This window comes from Protopterus annectens, chromosome 12.part0 (assembly GCF_019279795.1).
Source record: "Protopterus annectens isolate FY-2018-M chromosome 12.part0, PAN1.0, whole genome shotgun sequence".
Lineage (NCBI taxonomy): Eukaryota > Metazoa > Chordata > Ceratodontiformes > Protopteridae > Protopterus > Protopterus annectens.
The window spans coordinates 603,498,168-603,521,281 of record NC_056746.1 but is presented as its reverse complement, the minus strand read 5'-3'; the positions used below and the strand labels follow the sequence as shown (position 1 = coordinate 603,521,281).

The 23,114-nt window shown below is 42.5% G+C and overlaps 1 protein-coding gene across 1 annotated transcript in view; it reads right to left on the bottom strand.

Annotated features, from left to right (window-relative positions):
• CIAO3 (cytosolic iron-sulfur assembly component 3) overlaps positions 1-23,114 on the bottom strand; it is a 573,125-nt gene that overhangs the window by 541,201 nt on the left and 8,810 nt on the right. Inside the window, exon 2 of the mRNA XM_044088947.1 lies at positions 15,948-16,043. Coding sequence (XP_043944882.1) covers positions 15,948-16,043 — 96 coding nt within the window. The remainder of the gene's footprint in view (positions 1-15,947; positions 16,044-23,114) is intronic.

The window sequence follows — 23,114 nt, the reverse complement described above, 5'->3', positions numbered from 1 at the left end:
AAATTAAATCTTTTAAAATTCAAACACATACAAGTGGACCTTCACGAGTTCCTCCAGTTCTGTCAGCAAACAAGTTGGCAATAAAGAGGCTTCCTGACATGCTCTTGTTTTCAGAGCAGACAAACTGTTGGAACATATATGTGCATTATCTGTATACTTCTTTCTACATTACTTTACATCATGTCTTTTTAAAATCAAACGATAGTCCTACACCCACTAAACTGTAAAGTCTTGTTACCCTTTAAAACTTTCCATTTTTTTATCTTTCAAATCACTGTACTTTCTCGTATATGTAAGCATAACTGCAACTTGTTCCCTTGGAAAGATCTATGATTTTTAACCAATTAAGTTAACTCCTGTTACTGGGACATAAAAAGTTACCCTTTTTTAAGAACCTCTGATATAACTTTTTATAGCAAACGTACTTAGTAATTTCTTTCCATAAAGAAACTTGGTACCTCCTGAAATTTATTCACTACCTGAATGCCCTCATAAGTTAGTCATGAGGTTGTGATAAACTGAAATCTGATAATTACCTTTTTTAGATGTTAATAAGAGGCTGCTTTACTAAATACTTACTGCCCTTCCCTGGAAACTGTGTACACCAAGTCATCTTGATAATTAAAGGAACAAAAATCAAAGATTTCATCTCAAAATTCAGAATAGTAAAACCACTATGGTTATTCTACAGATGTACTCAATTGTTCCACTGATGAAGTCTACGAAAAAAATATCAATGTTGCATCTTTCGGCTTTTCCCGGTTAAGGGTCGCCACAGCGGAACTCCGGTCCGCTAATGATTAGCAGTAGATTTTTACGTACCGACTTGCCAGGCCTGACGCACAACCTTCAACGAAGGTACGCCCATTCACGCATGTCTCTGCACAGAAGACGCTTTAGCTGAGAATCGAACAGGACAACGTCTATACTGTGAGGCGACAACGCTACCGTAGCACCACCACCGTCATTACCAAAAATAAAAGAATATAATAAAATGGCCAGGGTGAAAACACTTGCAATGTAAATAAAGGATTCATTTTGTACTCTTAAAATACCTCCCAAAACTCCAAAAAGGATAGCGATACTATTTTACAGAAAATCACCAAGCAGTTAAGGTCTTTGCATACATTATGGTGCATCCTACTGTTGTCCAATCAACATTCACATTTGCTAATGAATCGGTTTTCAATTTAAATATTTGCATTTATATTTAAGCACTGGTATGAGAATACATTATTAAAATGTTGAAATTTTTAAGGATTTTATTAACTGCATCTATCAGGCTACAATATACAGAAAACCTAAGCTCTCTAATGTGCATTTATACTTGTCTAGACACTAGTCTAGTTGACATCCAGTTCACCAAATATTGTATCTTTTATTGTTGACTGGTTACTTTGCAGATACTTGATTTTTTTAGGATGTACTGTAATAATTCAAGCTGTGAGTCACCTGTGTGTAACCGTTTCACAGGAGCAAGTAAAATCACAGTACATGTGTACCAAAGGGCAGAGTAGCATACGGCTAGGCTGCCCTAGGCCCAGGGCCAATAGCATAGTACCTACCTGTGACACAATGCACGCACACATGTACTCAGTGCAATACCAGCTATATGACATTGAATGAGTGTGACACTGACTGTGTGCAAGGTCTGTAAAGGTGTGATAGCTTAGAGTGAGTTTGTGTCTGTCATGGTAGTTGGTGCCCTTGGTGTGAGGCCAGAGAAAGATGTGTCAGTTATTGGGATGCAAACATAGTAGATTGGCATATGTTGTGCCGTAGTTCCCTGTGTATGACTGCGATGTCCCATCATAGGCAGAAGCAATACATGAATGCTTAGTAAGTGGTACTGCTGTTGAATCCAGCTCACATATGAACTGTTGTACTACCTGATGTTGTAGGCCTAAACACTACAGTATGGTGTATGTTCACATACTGTGGTAACACTGTTTGGTGTGTTACCTGTAGTCTGCGCAGATTACATACCTCATGCATAGGTATCTATAAGTAGGGGCACACAGTTAATGCTCATCTGTGTCGTCATACATTTGTGCGTTGTATGTATGTGTAATGTGTGTGTAATGATGCCTGTACCATGGCCACAATCACATGTGTGTTACAGGGTATGTGTGTGTAGCTGGCAGCATGTATACTCTGACAGCAGTATGCTGGCTTTAGTAACAACTGTGCATGTATGTCAGGTAGGGGTATGGCATCAAAGACTAGGGTGGATTACCGTTGAAACTGTACATGTGTATTGCATTCATTGCATGGGACGACAATATTCTTCATCCATTAGCTTGATACATACCCCAGTGTGAGGTTGTGCATTGTATCCCAAACAGTGTGCCGAGTGCTGGTGTATACTAGTTTGTTGTATGGAGTATGGCAGGCACTGTCAGACAGTTGTGGGAACATGTGTATCCCCTGATAGACAGACAGATGCTATATATGGCAGTAAAGTGATATCAGTACATTTGAATATTAAGTGTGCCACATGACTTGCTCACATATTTTTCTTTTCCTTCCTTCCAGGGTGATGGTACATCAGAGAAACCCACTATATACAGCAGCAGAGGATCAGGAGATCCATCAGAGCCTGGTGCATAATTACTCTGTGCTGTTTTCCAGGACCAGCCAGAACCAGCATGAGAGGGCTGCACTGTGGCAAGAACTTGTCCGTCGGGTAAATGACATAGGCATGCATAACCGGACATATGAGCAGGTACGCCATCACTGCAGTGATTTAATTAGACATGTCCGGCAGCGTGCGTCTGATATCCACAGACAACAGCTTGCCACAGGTGGTGGGGTACCTATCCACCCCCCCCCACCAGTGTGGAGGAGCACCTCCTAAGTGTTGTGGCTCCAGGGGAACAACAAGAACATCCACAAACATATGTCATCATGGAGGCCGGAGCCACCCAGCACGTTGAAATGGAGTGTGCAGGTAACATCCCATGTCTGTAGTTGACTGTTCTCTGTACTGGTAGTCTATGCGTGTGTGAGATGTGTACTGTTTGTGTAGCCATTAACCTGTCCATTCTTCTGCAAGATTGATATTCTGAGCATAATCTGTACACCTGTGAAAGCCACCTGTTGTACTATTGTACTTTATCATACTCACAGTATCAAAGGCACAGTTGTGGCCACTGGCAATAACTCTCATATGTTTGCAGGTCCCTCTGGAGAGACAGCAAGGCAGCCAATCCATGCTGGTGAGTGTGTAATAACAATACTATTGCTAATAACATGTGCATGTCATATGGAGGTATAGTGTATGCACATGTAACACACCTACACATAATGCATGCTGTGCATGTCTGATGTGAGACTATGCATATCCCATTATTCTCAGTAGCTGCCTCACTCACATGCAATACACAGAGCATGACACGTGTGGAAACACAGTACTGGACATTGTATAGGCACACCAGATACACATGTACACAACACACATTTGGCATACACACTACACCTTAGCCTGCTACACATGTCCAATTATGACATCTGCTGTATGGCCAGCCTTCAGCATCCCACTTATCTACACAGCACACATAATATACCTGAGGGGTAGAGGCCTATCATGTCTTTGTGCAACAGTCTGGAACAAATAATACATTCATGTTAGGCAATGCTCACTATTGGCCACCTTACACACCCATGTAACAAGTGGCTGTGTAACTGTGGATGTAGTCATGTTACTGCACTTCAGGTACAACATGCTAGCTGCCTGTCTGGCACACATTATTATTGTTGACTGACCACAAGAAACATGTTGATCATGGCTCACGTTACTACACCACATCCAGTTCCACTGACCACAAAAGTACACGTAGCTGTTATTGTGTAACACCGTCATGTGGTGTGTGTGTGTGTGTGTGTGTGTGTGTGTGTGTGTGTGTGTGTGCAAATCTATGCACCCACAGCTTGTAACACTTGCACAACATTGTTATGTCCTTGTACACATTGTCCCAGGGTGGAGACAATCACTGAACAACTACACACAAGCATCAAGTACACATATACTGTTATTAACAAGGGCTGTCTACATTTGCACTGCATGTTCCTGTGCAACACATAACCTGCATGCCGACACGTTTTTCCTTGTGAAACTGTCACCCACCCTAAAACAGTATTGTGTACGTGTTGGATTGCAGGTGTGTCTGTGTTTGTATCTGCTGTACTGAGGAGTGTGCATGTGTGCTAATATCGTGTACGCATTTGTAAACTGTGTTTCCTATCTTCCTCTCACAGGTTCTGATGTTGCTCTGGTGGAGTGCAGCAGGGAACCTGAAGCCACTGCTGGGGATAGTGCTAATGATGATACATGTGTAACGGCACAGGGAGGTGTGAAAGGGTCTGTCGTTGGTCATCCAATTGACAGTACACAGCAGTCAACCCCATCAATGTGCACAGTCATCCTGCCGATACATCCATTGTCACCAATGTCCTTAGCTGAGGGACAGCATACAGTGGACATTGACCAGGGTAGTGTGGTATCATTGGCACACGCATCCCTTCACAGCAGCTATGGCCAGATTCCTGACATGGTACCACACAGGCAGATGTCCCGGGGTTCTCGTGGGAGCATCCGTGGTTGTACTGCCCCTGTCATACATGCCCACAGAGGTCTATCAACCTCAGCTATGTTCCGGGCTGTAATGCAGGCACAGGCACATATGGAACGGTACACCAGACAGGGTCTGAGGGAGCTTAGAGCACATCGCACCGCTATGAATGACCCTATGCGTGACGTTGTGTCTGCCATCCGTAACATCAGCGAGGTCATTGATAGACGTTGGGGGGACACATTCGATCTGTTCCACAACTATATGTCCAGGAGCCAGGACAGTGCAGGACGGTTGAGGCGTCGACATCTGCCAGCAACATTATCAGCTGCCAGTCGTCGCGGATGACAACAAACCCGCAGCTACTCCAATAGTGCCAGTACCAGCCCCAGCAATGCTGGGTCTGTGCTGTCATTAGACCGTCCTAGAAGACCACGTGCACGTGGCTCTGCACAGCTCCAGCAGGGACATGTGTCCAGTCAACAACCCACTGCTTCTGACGACAGTACCCAGTCTGGCTTAGTACCTGATACTGTCCGTAGCACCCCTGCCAGGCACAGGTACCGTGTCCAGAGACAGTGACCTGTATGACCTGGCAGGTACAGTCTGTGGCTGTCCACAAACACCCGTATATAGCAGCCACATGGTGGAACTGTGTGCATGCATACACACACACATAATGCTAACACCTAGGGCTAACACATACACACACACATCGCAGCAACGTTGCCCCATCTTGTACTGTTGTCCCTCACTAACACACACACACATACATGTCGATTGATATGTCAATGGCAGACTCTGGCAAACCAAGTACACACCCTGTGCATATGATGAAACTGTGCCACCTCCTGCCATCTGTAACATTGATGCTGGAAGAGGATAGCATGGTACTGATGCACAGGGTGACTACATAGCACTGTAGTATTATTATCACGTTGTTAACAGTACAGTGTAATGATACTGTTGTGGTTAGATTTGAGCATGCATGATGCATTAACTATGTTTGTCATTGCAGTTTTGTATACACCAGTGTTAATTCCCAAAGTGTACTGACTGCACATGTGCCACATGGCTGTTGTGTGTACCTGTGCCTGCATGTGTTGGGGTGTGGACAGTACATGTGTGATGTTTGCATCATCGATTTGCAGGTGTACATTTGTGAACATGGTCAGCATGGAACATGACATGGTTTGACAGTATGCTGTGGGTGATATGGTTTCCACATGTCAATGGTCTGCATTCTGGTAGTATACACAGCTTACATAGCCTGACATTCAGTGGTCATTACATGGTGTCTCAACTGATACACAGACGTAGGAACCTGGTGTCAGTGATATCCCTGCAGTACTACACTATACCAGTAGCCATTGTTACTGAGCCCCACACATCCCTGGGAATAATACCCTTTGGCATATAGCAGTTTCATGTACATGCCAACACACTCTGGATATGTCCATCCATGACTGCAAATACATACAGTGGCCTAAAATGCATTCTACACATGACACACCTAACCACCACAAGGGTATCATACGGACAGATACCTGTTGTCCAAGCCATGGTATATTGCTGTAACACTACTGTGGCATTGTCATCGGCATGTAGTTAACATAGTATTCCAACAGTACCATGTAGGTGGTAGCACCCATCATGTAGAACGGGTAATGGTGTGTACATGTGGACAGGTGTTATCTTGTCTATCCTGTGATATTCACATTTCCAAAGGTATTCTGCAGTCCCCCTGTGTATTACCTAAGCAAGAAGGTGTCTGTATACATATCGGTAACAGTTGCCATACACCTACACTGGATGGCCATCACTCACAGACTTTGCTGTGTTTTAACATGTCTGACATATACTGCAGACATGAACCATCACCCACATTAATCTATCAAAGCTTTCATGGGTGTGTGTCACATAGTTGGCCTAGGACACAAATCACTGCAGTAGCTTGCATTGTCACCAACATACATGTATGGCCTAAGGTCTGGTAAGCTGCTGCACATGGCGGCAAAGTTAACAGCTGTATTCATATGGGGCAGGCTTCACACATAAGAACTACTATAGGTCACAGGTACATACCTGTATGTGGCAAACACATACCTGATGTGTGCAGGGCAATTACTGTTATAATAATATGTCATACAATAATGAAAGCAAAACACACAACACATTCACAAACTGTGTGACAAACGCACACATGGCATTTGTAGGATTCAAACCCCTACCTAACTATGTTATGATACTTGAGACAGACGCATTAGCACAGCATGCTATTCGCATTACTGGATGATTTCCCTTCTCCTGCTGTATTTATAGCGTGCTGACATCATCAGTGTTTCCAAAGAAGAATGTACATATTTTATTGTGTTATCCCAGTCTTCAAAATGGCCATTCCTTTCACAGAGAGTTGCAGACATACACACACCCCTGCCCCCACCCCCACACATACACACAGCATTTGCAGGATTCAAACCCCTACCTATGTTATGATACTTGAGACAGACGCATTAGCACAGTGCTCTATTCGCATTACTGGATGATTTCCCTTCTCCTGCTGTACTTATAGGGTGCTGACATCATCAGTCTTTCCAAAGAAGAATGTACATCTTTAACTATCCCTCAGTATGGGGGATAACAATATCTGTGTATTCACAGAAGCCTAGTTCAGGGTCACATATGCACACTGGCACTGCCAGGTTATGTTCTATACCATGCTTCGTGACCACAGGACTTGTGACACAGAACACAAGTAGGGGGTGTATCCATATACATCACAGATACACACACCTCTGGGTTGGTCCCACTGCACTAAGCATGACAGGCCATACATATACACCTACCATTGTGCAAAACTGCCTTTTGGTTTGGTGTGTAGTTCAGACCACCCACCCATACCCAGTAACCACACTTGGCTTTCCTGGGAACAGTGTCGGATATGAAGGTCTTCACACACACCATTATAGTGGTTGACTTCTGGTACACAAATATTGACTGGGGATACTACTCAAGCCCTCAACATCACCCTACAGCCACTACAATTTGTGAATCCATGTGCTATGGCACAACCAGTCTCCACACCCACTAGGGGGAATACATATTGATCCTGATCATCACCAACATGGGGACTCTTATGTTTCACACCAGAGGTAGAACTGTCATTGTTAAGATCAGACCATGATCAACTTTCCCTGGACATCCATATCCCGTTCCCACACCCAGCCAAGGAAATCACTCTAAAGAATTTCTCAAAAGCAGACTTTGCACTTGTGAAGACTGGGGTGGAATACTTCAGAGGCCCCGTGCTGGAGGTTAATACAGACCAATCTGCAGAATTCTTTACAAACACATTGTATAAGCAGCTGCAGGTATGCATCGATCATGCTATCCCACATAAAACCATGACTCCAATACAGGAGACCTGTCTGGTTGAGCCCAGCCAAATATAAGCTGTACAACAGAAGGAGGAAGCTACTACATAACAGAGTAATATCCCACAGACCCAGATAGATCATAACATCTCCTTTGCTAATCACAGTGACAGAGAGTCATTGCTAAGAACTTTGTATAGCCCTCCTTCTCACATGGGTGTTTGCATGTAGATCATGTGAGGTCATTGTGGCCCCCTACTACTCACTCATCAGGACCATGTTTGACTACAATGCCCCTTTTGGGGTGTACCTTACCCAACTCCTGTGGCAACTACAGTGAATACAACAGTACCTCCCAAAGAGAATCATGGGCTACACACAGATGTCCTATACAGCTCAGCTGAAGGATCTCCAGCTCTACTCAGTTGCTTAACGCCTACTCAGAGGTAATCTATGCCTGACGTACACAGCCATTTCAAACCCAGAAGTAATGGACATGCTCCACCTCATAACATCCAAGACCCTTACAGCTACACACTCCAGGGACGTAAACCTTAGCACAGACATAAATAGGACATGCTGCAGGGACAGATTCATTACTCACAGGCTCCCCTCACTCTGGAATTGAATCCCAATTAAAGTTAGACATAGCCCCTCACCAACCCTCTTCCAGCAAAATACAGCCGCATGGATGGGAAATTGCAAATTCACCCCTGGGATCTCCACTGTGTCCCTCCTTGACAGAGGCACAGCAAAGTAGCCTTAAAGGGTGCCTTCTGTGACCTACTTTACAGAGGCACAGTAGGCTACTCTACTGGGGAGGCAGACGCCAAATACACTCTGCCTAGGCTTATGAATTCCCCAGGACAGACAGCCTAGTATTCACCTCTGCACCTATGTTTATGTTTGGGATGCACAATATTTGTTGCTGCTACTGTGTGCAGGTCTTTATTGCCGTCGCTTTCACAGTTTCTGTGAACGTGTGGTAACATGTTTGATCATGACAGGGTTCCGGTATATTAATATACGTGTCTGTTGTCATTTAACTGTGTGCACAGGGTGGATTGCTGGATTGTGGGAGGTTCCTGGCTTAACACACACAACTGCCAGATACGTGTGACTGAGTGCTATACTCAGACATGGCCTAAGTGTGTGAGCATGCCCAGTTCAGGCTTTCCATGGTTTGTTGCCTGACATGTGGCTCATTTATCCAAGTGTGTAAGCATGCCCAGTGTGACCTTTCCATATGTTGTGATCTGAAGTCCACTACATTTGTGGTTGTGTGTGAACATGACCAATATTGGCATTAATACTGTGTGTGTTGGAAGTCATGTTGTGTTCTTACTGCCAGACTCCTTTGTGTCATAACTCAACAGGGATTATGCTGTGCTTGCAGGGTTTCCATAGGATAGTTTGCAAAGACTTGGCAACATTCTCTCATACTGGCTGAACACTGCAATACTGTCATGGAGTAGTGGTTCAGTACTTTCATTATGGTACACAGTATCATGGCTTTGAGTCCCATCACTGCTGTAAATGCTCATACTGAGCAGACCAGACTGGTTAAGGGCCAGTTGGGCAACTATGAGCATGTTGCATTTTGTTCAGCTATGGCGTACTTAAACCAGGCTTGTCCAACATTGCTGTGTATTCACCAGCTTGGGTGGACATTGGCAAACATTACTCCACAGTGACCACAGTTGTACTACTTGGTGTGTGTGATTCTGTTCATAGGTTCATACTAGGCTATCTGCCCTAGGGCATTTATAATCCTAGCCAATGTAAGTGGAGTTTGACATTACATTTTTCATTGTTAGTATACTGTGCCTCTGGCTAACAGTGACATAGAAGTGATACCCAGGGTAAACCTACAATCTTCCATCCACTCATCAGGATTCCTCTTGAAGAGAGTCAATGAGGGACTCTGGCTAACCTGGAGTGGGAGTTTGCTCAAAGAGTGGGGGGGGGGCCTCTGTGTTATGGATCTGTCACTCCAGCATGTCCTATTTATTTCAGTCCTGAGGTTCAGGTCTCTTGAGCGCATAGCTTGATGGGATTCTGATTTTCCAAGGTGCAGCATGTCCATTGATTCCAGGTTGGACATGGCTTTATACATCTGGCACAGATCGCCTCTGGGCAGGCAGTATGCCACTGAGTGGAGCTGCAGTTTCTTTAACCGGGCAGTGACTGGCATGTGTTTGAGCCCTTTGATCCTCCTGGTGAGGTACTTTTGTGGTCTTTCCAGCTGCTGCAGCTGTCTGAAAAGGTACATCACACAAGGGGCATTGTACTCAATTATGGGCCTGATGAGGGATGAGTTAAGAGGCACAATGACCTCCACTGATGTAGATGTGATTACCTTCATGATTAGGTGGGCTATATGAAATGTTTCTCTGAACACCTTGGCTACATGGTTGTCGAATGTGAGATTGCTATCGACTTGGGTCCCCAGGTCCCTTATCACTTCTTCCATACTTAATGGGTTACCACATATGTAGTAATTTGTAGGCACTTAGTTTTTGACAAAGGGGAGGACTATACACTGTTTTGTGTTTAGCTTGAGGACATGGCTCTGGCACCAGTTGTCTGTTTCTATGAGGCCCTTTTGTAGGATGCTTGTGTCAGCTGGAGGGTCGATTATGGCGCCTAGTTTGCCGTCATCTACAAACTTGTTCACCAACTGTCCTTCTGTGTTGGCCTGTACCTCTGAGAAATATATACCAAACAAGGGAGGTCCCAGGACTGATCCTTGTGGGATGCCACTTGTAGCTGGTTTGTGGTCTGACATGGCTCCAGCATTTCAGACCATGTGGGTTCTGTCCTTGAGCCAGTTTGCAACCCATCTAGTGACATAGGGGTTTCTATTGAAGCTGGTGATCTTATCTATGATGACCAAGTGGGGTACTGTATGGAAGGCTTTTGCAAGGTCCAGGTAGGCTATGTGGACCACCATCCTCTCGTCAATGGTTTGTTTCAAATGACTCAACCAGGTTTAAGAGGCAGGATCTGCCCTTAAAGCCAAAATGGGTAGGATCCAGTGTCTGCGTGTCCCCAATATGTTTATTTCTGAGGTCCATGATGATCCTTTCCATAGCTTTGCAGACCAACCTAGTCAGACTTCTGGGGCAATTGTTTGCAGTATCTGTTTAGGCACCACCTTTGTGGAGAGGGTCCACTGTTGCTGTACACTGCTCTTTGGGTACATATCGTGTGTTAAGGCTGACATTGAACAGTGGTTTTATGTGTGTGTTCAATTCTTCTTGGGGTTCATGCTGGACACAGCCCAGGACACCGTCTGGTCCCATTGATGCTGTGTGTTTTGCTTTGGAGAGGCTGGCTGTTACCTGCGCATCTGTGATGTCAGGGGCCAGCACTCTGCTGGGATAGACATTTGTCCTTTTGGTGTGGGGGGGGGGGTTGCACTGAATCTGTCAGCTTGGATGTTGGCAATGTCTGTGGGTTTGTTGTATTGTTTGTCATTTTGGAATAATTCTGAACATACCTGGAGATTCCCACACAGGTTCCTACAATAAGTAAAGAATGCCTTGTGATTATCCTTGGTGTCCTGCATGGTTTTTATCTCACAGATGGCCTTAGACAATTTTATGTGTGGACGTTGTTTTTCAATAATACTGGTCAGAGATGGCTTCCCTTTTTGTGATTTGGATCTATCATATAGTAGCTTCCTCCTTGTATTGTATGTTTATGGCTGGGGTCCACCAAACAGGATGCCTGCCTTTGGAGGATTGGGTCTTGGTTTTATTTGGGACTGCATGAGCTATGCATTCCTGATGGTATTCATAGAATGCGTTTATAAAGGGTTATGAGATCTGGGCCGTATTTTCCACAGACACAGGGGCTGTGAAGGATTCCACCTTTGAGGTGTGTGACATATGCTTTAGTGAACATTTTTCACTGTGGTTTTCTGGCCATGGGCTGGGGTGGGGATGTGAATATCCAGTGAGATTACTATCTGATGTGATCGTACCAGTGAGGGATACACTTCTGGTCCTGGGCATAGAGTCCCCATGTTGGTGATGATCAGGTCCAGTATGTTTTCCCCTCTTGTGAGAGTGGTAGCAAGTTGTTCCATAGCATTTTGGTTTATAAATTCTGGGAACCTTTGGCCTAAGGTGTTGGAGCTAGGGTAATGCTCCCAGTGCATGTTTTGGTAGTTGAAGCTGCCCAATATAATGGGGTTTGGGGAGATCTTCATATTTTCATGTGTTCTCCAGTCGGCCAAGTGTGGCTCCTGGGTTTAGGAGGGTGGTCTGTAGCAGGCTATGAAATGGAAGGTGGTTTTACCCACTGTTGATTACACATGGGCAGTCTCTGATGCTTCATGCTGTGCCACCAACCTAGGGGTGTGGGTATCTTTGACAAATATTGATGCTCACCCTCCTTTTGTAGTTTGTCCCATGTTTTGCAGCTGTAAAGCATGGTATGAAGTGTACCTGTGAATGCTAGGGTGCTCTTGTGAGCCTTGAGCCATTTTTCTGTTACTGCAGATATCAACATTTTCCATGCTGAGGAGTGTTTGGAGTGCATGCATCTTGCAGTTTAGACTTCTGGCATTCAGTAGCATTACTTATACTTTCTTATCCCTTGTGATACCTATGGAGGTGGGTTTGTGTTTTAAGCCTTACCTAGAAAAGGCACTATGGGGGTGACAAGAGTCTTTGGCAATATCCAATAGGCCCACAGGTGATAAGTGAAATCCATCCCTAGCAAAGCATCATGTCTTGTCGAGCATCTCATCCCAGGCTGACAGGCATTGAATCCCCTTACACTGTCACCAATACTTAAGCCAATTGTTGTAATTGATCATCTTGTCTTCATATTGTGGCCTCATGTTTGGTGAGGGTGGGATGCTACTGAAGGTCATCAAGTTTGCATATACAACATGGTGGTAAATGCTGTTTAGCACTACCTTACATTGCTTAACACATGGCAATCATGCCTCAGGTGGTGCTGCAGGGCTGCCTATGTCAGATGTGCATACTGCACTCCCTATACATGTTTGGCAACAGGTAGTGTCAAGTTAGGCATCCCTTTTACTATATGTGCGAGTTAGAGAGAGGTATCATTTCCAGGGTTCCTATTGAGCCAGTGTATGTGCTATGCGTTGCCTCTTTGCCAAGGCCAAGGCATACTGGGCACGCCTCCATCTGCCTACTGGGGCAGGCTCAGGTTGTTCCTCCTCCGAGTCACGCTCTGCCTGTGATGGCCTTGTAACTGGTGGGGGGCTGTTTGGCCCAGGCCTATGCTGGTCCTGTTGCAGCTGTTTTCGCAGGATCATATTATGTAGCATAGCACATACCATGACAATTTGGGTACATGTAGTTGGTGAGTATTGCAAGACTCCACCAGATGTGTCCAGGCACTGGAACCGTGACTTCAGCAACCCAAACACACGCTCGATTACATTTCGTGTTTGTGCGTGTGCCTCATTATGGCGTTCTTGTTCATGTGTGTGCATTTCTGGTGGGTGTCATCAGCCAAGGCTCCAGTGCATAGCCAGCATCCCCCACTAAGTGACCATGTGGGATGTCCCCACTGGCAAATGTCTGGTACAGCTGCGTCAGATGCCAGATATGGGAATCATGGTAGCTTCCAGGGCAGCCAGCACACACATTCATTATTATGCCCTGGGCATCACACACGACCTGGCAGTTGATGGAGGGGAAGCCCTTGCGGTTAATGTAGGCCCTACCCCGCTCACCGGCTGGTGCTTTGATGCATATATGCGTGCAGTCTATTGCACCCACTACCTCAGGGTATTCTGCTATTTGCTTGAAGAGATGCATATTGCTGGCCAATACCTCACGGGAATTGGGGAAATATACATGATCACAGACATGTGCTGACATGGCATCCAGGAACTGGTGCAGTACCCTGGATGCTAATGCCTGTGATATCCCCATCATATCACCAGTTGGTCTCTGAAAGGTACCTGTTACTAGTATTCTTAAGCCAACACATACCTTGGTTTCACTGGGATGGGTTCCCCCTCTGTTGGCTCTGTGTGTGAGGCTTGGCCTGCACAGCTCCACAATTTGCTGCAGGAGGTCTCTGTCCACTCTATAGCGCTCCACCATCTCCAGCTCATGTAACCCCTGGTAGGTGACCTCGGGCCTGTACACTCTTCTCCGTCTCCTCACTGTAGGTTGTCCGGCAGCATTTGCATTGTCACCACCCTCAGCATGTTGCATATGTCGTCTTATAACAGCAATGGCAGCCCCTAGCATTTTTTGTCCGAGTAAAGCTTTTTCAGTTTTCACTTCAAGTAGCATACTCCAGTATTTCAGTGTCTCCTGTGAGAAACAAACTGCACTGTTGTTTGCAGAGTTTTAAGTGCTGGGCTAGGCTAGGCTAGTGCTCTGCCTGTGTTATTGCCTGATTTGGATTGTTTTCACCTGCTAGCTCTACTAGTATCACCTGGTAGCTTTTTCAGTTTTCACTTCAAGTAGCATACTCCAGTATTTCAGTGTCTCCTGTGAGAAACAAACTGCACTGTTGTTTGCAGAGTTTTAAGTGCTGGGCTAGGCTAGGCTAGTGCTCTGCCTGTGTTATTGCCTGATTTGGATTGTTTTCACCTGCTAGCTCTACTAGTATCACCTGGTAGCTTCCTGCTATTTGTTGTGCTTCCTTTTTCCTTTCTGTTTCCTCAGGGGGAGCGACGCGCATGCAAGAGCAAACACACTCACAGCAGCTCACACACGCACATACATGCTTAGACGGACTAAAACTTGATTATTCGGGCTAAAACGCATGCACACCAGCGCAAACAAGTTTACAGGTCTTCCAACAGCCTTATACATGCTTACTCCGGCTTCCACACGCGCACTCTGTCTTACTCAAGTTTACAGGCGCGCACACGTGCGCATACCTGCTCAGCAAGAAACTTTGGTGTTATCCACAGTATACACCTTCCATTTCTTGACTTTCCCTGGCCTACCTGTTGACACACCTCTTTCCATGATGTCTAACTGACACCTAACAGATGCCACTGTCCTCCAAAGAGCTGCACTACTTTCATACATACCCTCCCTTGTGATGTCACCCATCTCCTACTCTGTTCTTCCCCATATCCTACTCTTACACTCCGACTGTGCTCATTTGCTATGTAAAAGTGTGATTCACTATCCTAACACTCATTTACATAGGATTGCCTACTAATGCTTGGTTACATGTTTTAGACTGGGCTTCTCCCCTTAGCAACCCCTACTCGGAGGCCATGTTGTCTTCAGCCTGCTATTCCCTTACATTGAAATTTGACAATTTTCATAAATTCCATGTTTGTGGCTTTTATTGCCTTATTTTATGATTTTTATAGCGCACCCAGTTTGCGCAGCACTGCGCTTAAACATCGGAAATCGCCAGAAAAAAATTATTTTTATTTTAATTTTGCATCAGGGAAACTTTCCAATGGCCGTATATTTGGCCATTGGCATGCTTCCTCAACCATATGCAACCTTTATTTGGAGCTCACAAGGCTCCATTGTGCTATTTGCAGAACGGTACTCAGTTGTCAACTGAGTACATTTCTGCAGCTAACACGTCTCCTACTCGGACAGGTTTCTGCTTCCTGGATTGCAAATTTACCTCATTTGCATGCCTTTCGGCTGCAAGTGAGGTAATTTGCATATCACAGCCCTTTCCGTTTAGGAGACGTGTTAGGAGCTCTCTTACACGCCCCTACAGGCTGTTTGTGGATCGCTCGTCGGACATGATGGCTGCATGGAATCTTACTCGACTCGTAGACTCCATGCAAGCCACCGTGAATCCGGCCCAAAGTCTACAGAAAGATGAGAACTGCTTTTACACAAATTTGCTGCCGTACATTTTTCATTTCTTTCTATCACTGGAATATAATTTGATAAACAATACATTATTTTATTTCTGTCATGACACACTATGGCTCAAAAATATATACTGTTTCACATTAAGGACATTTTTTTTTATTTTTATGAGAAATAAAATCATGCACCATTTTGCTTACCTGCTCTACCTGAAAATAACTCCCATCTTCTTCAATTTTAATTTTTGCAGCAGATTTTCCAGACTTCTTTTCAACCTTAATAGGTTTTATGCATTCCTGCAATGTTAAAAAAGTCCAGCTTCATCAAAAAGAAATAATAATAATTTCAGTTTAAGCACATAAAGAAAAAAAATTATTTACACTACCTAGTATAATGAATCTACACAATGCCATATTTAGTTTACTTATAAAGCCAAGTACCATCAAGGATATACAACACAGAACTGAAATTCCACAATTTTAAATAACACTATATGGCTACCTTTAGGTTATATAAAAATCTTAAAAGGATGTATTTTCTATAACAAAATCAGTCTTAAATAATACATTCAAATGCTGAGAAATATTTTTTTTATTTAAATGTCACTGTTTATCTGAAGCAAAATCTGAATATTTGTGAAATACTAGTAAGTCTGTGCAAAACTGCTACAAATTAAACTCCATCTGTACTTTAAGTTCTCATAACAAATAAGATGATCGCATTTCACACATCTCTCTAGATGGGCAGCATAAAACAAAAGCATCGAGCAACATGCTTCTCTGACAAGCTTTGAAGAGGCTTCTAAACGGGTAGCATGATCACACATGCAACTTACGAGCAAGGTGCCTGATGCTCTCCTAAAGAAGGAAAATCCCATGCTCTGGACACAACCTATCCTAGCCAACAAAAAAATGTATCAAAACCACAGCTACGCACTACTTTACTAGATTATACAATACACACTTATGCAAATGAGCTCCAAGTGAACACTGCAATCCCACAGCTTACAGGCACATAGTGAATCTACATGTACAACACTGCTCACCAAAATGTGCCACAGAGCACATACATTCACCACAAATATTCATCCTAGAATGCCAGTCTAGATGCCCATCCTTCATTATGGTCATTCCTATAACTCTCCATGTTCTGCTGGTCAGGCACAGGTGTAAGGCATGCAAAATCTAGATTTGATCAGTTGAGCTACAAGAAAGAGATTACATGACAAGAAGGTGCTCTTCTCTTGGAGAAGTAGGAGGTATGATAAATGAACCATTGCTGCATTCAGTTCCTGGTTGAGGCATGGGCATAGCACATCCAAAACTGCAGGCTCAGTGCTGCACAAGTGGATACTCTAGCATGATCAATGCATGCAGCATGATGCTACCACACTGGCATTATTACTACACAAAAGGATAAAGGGCTGCACTTAAAATGACCTGACTTTACCTCTGAGTTTTATCAGTTGGAACTGTAATTCATAAAGATAGAAGACTGACCCATGCAATAACACTTCGCATATATATATAGGTTTAATTCACATGACTGAAATTTCATTTGACCGAGACCATAAAACCGAATTTTCAAAGTACTGAAAACTCATTTAACTGAATCTCATATTACTGAATTGTAAGCCACAGACATGATGTGGGTTTCCTTCTCCTGTGACTTGCTAGTGATAAAAAAAATTACTGTAACTTATAGTGCGGATTGCCAGAATACTGATAGTCATGTAGAAAGTAGTGTTTCTAAATGTGGGGTATGTGTTTACATTTTTATGGGAAGTATTTCAAGTTATATGGTGGAGGCTCTGTGCGTTTCTAGCAGTAGTGGCAGCGTATAGACTGCTGTAAGGTAAGTAAAAGGTATATGCCCTTTTCCTCACTGTAGTGCGATCCTGGAGTTAGTATACATATATATATATATATATATATATATATATATATATATATATATATATATATACCACATTGGGGTATGTGGGGGGCATAGCCCCTCAATTTGTTTTTATATCGTCAGGTTTCTTTTAAGAGGGTATGCAAGTATTTTTAAGTTCTGGAAATAGTGATTGGTGTTAAGTGTGCATGTCTATGGTTTACAAGTAATTATTTTGAAATGTAGCATTGTAAGGTTTCAATATTATGGAGTTTCAGTCAAGTGAGTTTTCAGTATTTTGAAAATTAAGTCAAATGAAAGTCAGTCATGTGAAGTAGACCTATATATATATATGCGTATATGCACATTACATACATATATGTGTATAAACACACAAGTGCGCGCGCACACCCATTATACATGTATGTGTAATCATACACACACAAACACGTTTAATCAATATATAATTCATTTAACATTTTTGATCATCATTCCTCTACTCCCTTCATCAAGCATTTACTATATGCCTGAATTATCACTTGGACCAGAGTTCACATTACTACCAACTACTGCTAACATACAATCATCAGTAAAACACAAGCACTACACATTAACCTAACTAAAATAAAGCATTTCCCCAATCTTAAATCTAGTAGAGTATTACAATGTTTAAAAAGATACTCAAAACCCCTTGGGAAATCGCATTTAAGCAAAATACATTTTAACCTACTTCCAGATGCAGCCACATAAAAGAGCAACTGACAAAATGTCTCAAATTTAAATGAAGTCCAGCTCCATAAAGTGGTACTTGTTAGCCTAGTACACAACTATGAACCCACAAAAATTTGTGGGACACACGGCTAGGCTTACAAATGCTTCAGTGGTCATAAGGCCTAGTACATAAAGACATTCAAGACACAAAAGAAAATGAATGTAAACAAAAACCTGAAAATAAATTCCAGCCCTAAAATGGAAAGAAAGAAGGGCCTATGAAAACTGCAAGAGCAAATATATTTTAAGAGAGAGAGTAAAAGTACATTACGGCAATAATGTGCATTACAGTAATAAAATACATTTGATCTAAAAAATTCCCGTTACTTCCCACAATTGTTACATCATATGCCTGACTGAATATGAATTTAAAATAAGACCGTCACATTTTCGTGATACACACACCCAATACATACAGCATCTGCTTTGCAATCATAACCCATAAAGTCTTTGAACAGCCATCATCCAGCTAAGAAGCATCCTGAACACCTATTTCTCAAACACTAAAACAGGACCAAAATCTTTTACATACACTCCAGGCCATCCTTGACCCTGTGGTGCTGAAGGATAAAACACCTACTGCACCCTAGACAACCTGTGTTGACTAGAGGCAGAGGTAATGGAGGATAGGAGTGAGTGGCTGATGACAGCTTACCCATCGTGAGGAGATGGAATCAATCTAGGCTTACTGCAGCAAGAGCATTAAGAGCCACATGAACTCCATGCTCCAAGCAGTATATTACTTATTCAGGAGGTTACATATGCCCAGGAAAACTCATGCATCCCCGAAGGCAGCCACAAAAAAGCATACATGATTGCCATAGGGTGGTGAAGTTAGTACACACCCCAGCAACAGTAAGATGCTGCATGAGTGCCCTAGATCTCTCCAAACAAGGGTTGGGCTGAGTCTGGCGGTGTCTAAAGTAGGTCCAGTAGATTCAGTGAATGAGGAGGAGCTGATGTTAGCTTTTGGCCAACTGCAGGAATTAAAAAATATATGCACTTCAGACCCAAAACATAAACATACCCCAATTAACATTCCTATATCTGAACCTAGCTCCCAAGACTACCAGATAGTGCAAATAATACAGAAATTAATAAACATTCTAACTCCTGTACCAATTTTGAGAAGTCTGTGTTTTATGTTGTGGAGTAGGACAGCCTGGATGCTAGAGGCAAAGACCTAGAGGGCATGTTAAATCAACAAAATACAAATGGCAGGTAGTAAAAAGTACATCTGTCTAATAGCCTTAATGACAAGTTGAATTTCAAGAGTATTTTTAAAAGGTAGAAGACTTCATAATAAACACTTCACAGTTCATTACAGTGGGGCGCCTTAGTTTTTTTTTAACCAGAATGTACCCAAATCTTTAATTATGCACTAAAACAAATTTGCAAAGCATTACTCATGACATCCAAAGATCAACCTGCATAACACAGTATATTATATAACTCACTGCAGCTGTCCTTAGCTGGACCGGAATCTACAGTTCCAAACATTTTATAAATACTTACCAGTTAGCTACATTGTACTATGTAAATGTTACACATATCAATTTATAAATGTATAACCTGTAAATTACTGTGCACACAACAGTTACTGTAGTACTTGCATTACTTAGCTCCACTGTTCAAATGCCTTAACACTTGACTATTATCCCCTTTTATGAAGGGGGGAGGTGAGTATACCAAGGTTAAGCCCAGAAGAAATCATCTTGGGTTTTGGATCTAGGAGAATGATTCTAATCCCTCCCAGCATTAGCAGTAAGAAGCCTTGTAGGAGGAGTTTTTTTTTTTTTTTTTTTTTAAACAGCTTGTTCTAGTCAGTTAAGGAAGCAGTGTAAACAAACCAAACAAACTTCTACACGGCATATTAGTCCTACTGCTGGTGGGAGTTAACCATTCTTCTAGATCTATGAGCCAAGGTGACATCTTCTGGGCTTAACCTTGGTATACTTTTTCCTCATTGGTAGAAAGGGATAACCTTTGAATAGAGCAGCTACATAAACTACTGTGTGCACAGGAAGTTACAGAGTAGACAACAGAAATGATGCAAGTAATATTTGCATAGTAGAGCATAGCTAAATGGTCAGTGGTGTTTAGAAATTTAGATTCTAGACCAGGCAAATGGCCAGCTGCAGTGTGATATGTAATATGCTATGCAGCTTACTCTTTGGAATGAATGAGCAATACAAAATAGTTTAAAAAAATAATGTTTTTCTATCTTAACTTCCAGTGCCTTACAATGACATTCCTGACCAATCTTGAATTAAACTGAAAATTCCAACCAGTTAGGCCAGTCAGCAAACACAAATAAATATATACAGAACATCCACTGTCTTACGTCTGCATCCTTTTCTCCTCAACTATACTGTCTTAATCTTTCTCAAACCACCAATGCCTGCATTCTGAATCTATACAATACAGAAAATCAGAAACTTAATGTGAAAATAAGCATGCACAGCTCATACACTGCATAACTTTGTATCTATGCTTCTCAAACTGTCAACCAGTTTAGAAAAGTGATGGAAGAATGCTCTATTTTTTAAGTAGTTAACTATTAAGACAATTACAAAAATGTTAAAAACAGAGTTACACTAAGTAGCTGTCAGCCACTGTACTACCATTCATACAATGAAATAATAAACCAAATTGGTAGAACAGGTTGGTTATACTCAAATTTATTCACACTGGAGTTCATCTTCGAAGCCAAACCTAACCAACTATAAATCCCAGTACAACCCACATCACAAAGGATTACAGATTGCTGCTCTGATAAAAGTTAGAACTGCAGAGTGCTGAAATGCATGTGAGGAGTGAAAGATTACTTGAAATAACTGCCTTGCTTTTTGAAGGGTACCATGAAGATTGTGTGTATAGCATGTTCACTGTCAATATCAATTAACTTCCATTAACTACAATTAACTACCTACCATTAAGGTATCAGGAAATGGAATGGAAGGTAGTAAAGAGTAAGACTACAAGTAGGTGTTACAGGGTGCCCTGGGAGGGATCCTGGCTATTTTGAAAAGTGTAATTAGTTTAGCCAGTGAATGGAGGGAAAAGTTCCATCCACTTACCATATATTTTTTTAGTTCTTGTGAGAAAAGCCTTGAATTAGTTTTGGATTGGAAGTCGGGGGAAACAGAGAATAGCCATAACAGTTGCTAGATTTTTGGGGGGAATATGGCATTATTATGACTTTGTGAACCAGAGATTTCTAGAAGGGAGGTATTGAATGATAATTGAATGATAATATAATGCAGATCTTACTGTCCATCAATTCAAACTGAAAAGTAATAGCCAAATATAAGCAAGAAGAAACTTTCATTTGGTGCACTGTTACCATGCAGGTATCACAACACTGTAAAAAAACTCAGCATCTGGAGGTTTATGAATTCTATCATGCAATGCAGTTTAATAAAGAGAATCAATGGGAATAAATATACAACATTACGCAAATGCACAAATACCTTCTGTTACATCACTATAAATATCACAAGAAGGCAGTATACTTCAGCATCTAAAGGCTACATTAACTCTACAGCCCTTACGATTTTGTAAAAAGGACCAGTGGGAAGACACATGGGTATAACTGTTTGACAACTATGGCTCTATAACGCAGAAAACGTAGAAGTAATAGTCAAATTAAGCAATGGGGACTTTATTTTACATGTTTTCACATATAACTTCATCAGTAAAGTGGGGAGGCAACATAACCAAAGGTGGTGATGTGTTATATTAAACAAGCAATTATGCCTAAGTAATGTGAACCACTGAGTTAATACTGCTTCTAAATGCTACCTTGTGCAGTGCAGTTCTGCAAAACTCTATTATGCTAATGTGCATCTAAAAAAAGATGGTCAATGGAAAACAACAAAATGCATCAAAGTACTGTAACAGGGGCACGATCTGTCTCACCTCTCATTCAGAAATAACTACCAAATACTAGCAAGAAGAATACTTCAGGTTTATAGAGCATTACTAGCAAAACTGGATTAGTGGAATATTACAGCACTGGAAAAACAATGGATAAACATTAGCATCTGAGCCACATATATGCAGTTGTGAAAATGATGATCGCAAGGAAGCAAAACAGTGCATTATGCTCCTGAGTGTCTAACATACAAGAGTGAAAAGTAACACCCAAACAAAGGCAAAGAGGAATAACCCATTTTATTTGATATTACAAATACCAGAGAGGGGGCAGTAAAATGCAGAACTACATTAACTCTATCATGTTAAAGAACATGTCATATCATCATCCTCCTCCTCTTTCGGCTGTTCCCGTTAGGGGTCACCACAGTAGATCACCTGTTTCCATTTCTTCCTATCCTCTGCAACTTGCTCTATCACACCAACCACCTGCATGTCCTCACTCACCACATCCATAAACCTTATCTTAGGCCTTCCTCTTTTCTTGTTACCTGGTAGCTTCATCCTTAGCATCTTCTTCCCAATATACTCAGCATCCCTCCTCAGCACATGTCCAAACCAATGTAATCGTGCCTCTCTGGCTTTGTCTCCAAACCTTCCAACCTGGGCTGACCCTCTAATATACTTATTTCTAATCCTTCCACCCTCGTCACACCCAGTGCAAATCTTAACATCTTTAATTCTGCCACATCCAGCTCAAACTCCTGCCTTTTTGTCAAGGCCACTGTCTCCAACCCATACAACATAGCTGGTCTCATTACTCTCTTGCAGACCTTCCCTTTCAC